The sequence below is a fragment of the Frankliniella occidentalis genome, unplaced genomic scaffold (assembly GCF_000697945.3).
Source record: "Frankliniella occidentalis isolate FOCC.00 unplaced genomic scaffold, Focc_3.1 Scaffold4794, whole genome shotgun sequence".
Classification (NCBI taxonomy): domain Eukaryota; kingdom Metazoa; phylum Arthropoda; class Insecta; order Thysanoptera; family Thripidae; genus Frankliniella; species Frankliniella occidentalis.
In genome coordinates this window covers 1-1,256 of record NW_026271838.1, presented here as the reverse complement: position 1 = coordinate 1,256, position 1,256 = coordinate 1, and the positions used below count along the sequence as shown (strand labels likewise).

Here is a 1,256-nt window from a genome sequence, read left to right as displayed (position 1 = left end):
TTGAATTCGAGATTGTTTGGGTCCCTGTTTAGTTCCCATGTGACCATGTGCAACGTGGAGAGGGCCTGTAAGTCATCTATTCAGTTTGATATACAATTATACAAGGCATATACAAAACAAATGTTTCTGGCACAAATTGTTCGTAGCGCGAAAATTCCGCATCTATCCGTATGCTACGATAAAAGCAAGTGCATGTGTATCTGTGTTAATGGAGTCGTGTTTGCCGACCCCTCCACCAGGTGCCGCTCATGACGTTCCACCCCAAGCCCGTGGTGTTCACGGTCAACGGGGACGGCAAGAAGGACCCGGCTGCCCCGCCGCCCTTCGACGGGCTGCCCTGGGGATGGTGGCAGGCGAGGACCACGCTGCTCGCCGGCCTCTGCAAGGTAAGCTCTTCTCTAGCCGAGTGGAGCCACGAGTGAGTGAGTGAATGGGCGAGTGTGAGAGAAAATACTAGTCGTGAGCCATAATGTAAGCCTCAAAATAGGCAATTGAAGTGAGTTAAATTTGTCTATATAGTTCTAAGAAACCCTGAACGAAATTTATTCTTGAATGTGTCCGGAGTAGAGAAGAGTTTTATGAAAATAAATAACAACATTGGAGGGACAGTTTATGAAGAATTTGAGAGATTTTTTTTGTTGACGCGCCTGGTAGGTAGGCAATAGTGTGCAGGCGTCTTGAGCAGGTGGCCTATCCTGAGACCCACAGGGGTCCAAAGGGTGATGATGATCAGCTGGTCAGATCAGAGAGTTTTGGAAACATCGGTCCAATTTGGACACTTGACATGTATCACTGTTCCATGCCATAGGTGACGACGGCATGGCACATGGCCATGGTCCTGTACGCCGCCATGCCCTCGCCGTTCGGTGAGTTCCGCTGCCTCAAGTCTTCGAGTAACGCCAGCGCCGTCACCGGCATGGACTGGCTCCTCTCGGACAAGTTCTGGGACTGGACCTGGGACCCCTGGGTGCCATGTGACGAGGGGGAAGTCGTTGGTAAGGAAAACGAAACCACTGCTTTTGCGATTGCAAGTAATTTTATCACACCGCTTGCTTGCATGGGTTATTTTGGATTGTGGTGCAAATGATCGACGACGCCAGCTAAAATGACCGTAATAGTCCACGTGGTGCAGGATACGGAGTGCCTGGAAAGCAGCTCTGGGCACCGCGCCGTCACGACTCTATGCGCGTTCGCTACTCCTTCTTGTGTCATCTGCAATCACACTCATGTATTGCCCTTCCCCACCACAATGAGCA

The 1,256-nt window shown here is 50.7% G+C and overlaps 1 protein-coding gene across 1 annotated transcript; it reads left to right on the top strand.

The window, feature by feature from the left end:
* The first annotated feature begins 202 nt into the window (after positions 1-202).
* On the top strand, positions 203-1,234 carry LOC127752175 (uncharacterized). The gene is made up of 2 exons (XM_052276878.1): positions 203-386; positions 809-1,234. Exons 1-2 carry the CDS (start codon positions 249-251, stop codon positions 1,085-1,087), a joined length of 417 nt encoding a protein of 138 aa, XP_052132838.1. The 5' UTR covers positions 203-248; the 3' UTR covers positions 1,088-1,234.
* Positions 1,235-1,256: the final 22 nt, after the last annotated feature.

What these genes read in the sequence shown, in the direction of transcription:
- LOC127752175 (XM_052276878.1), top strand. Translation starts at nt 249, where the DNA reads ATGACGTTCCACCCCAAGCCCGTGGTGTTCACGGTCAACGGGGACGGC. An exon ending in TGCTCGCCGGCCTCTGCAAG is followed by an intron (nt 387 to 808) that starts GTAAGCTCTTCT and finishes TCCATGCCATAG; the next exon opens with GTGACGACGGCATGGCACAT.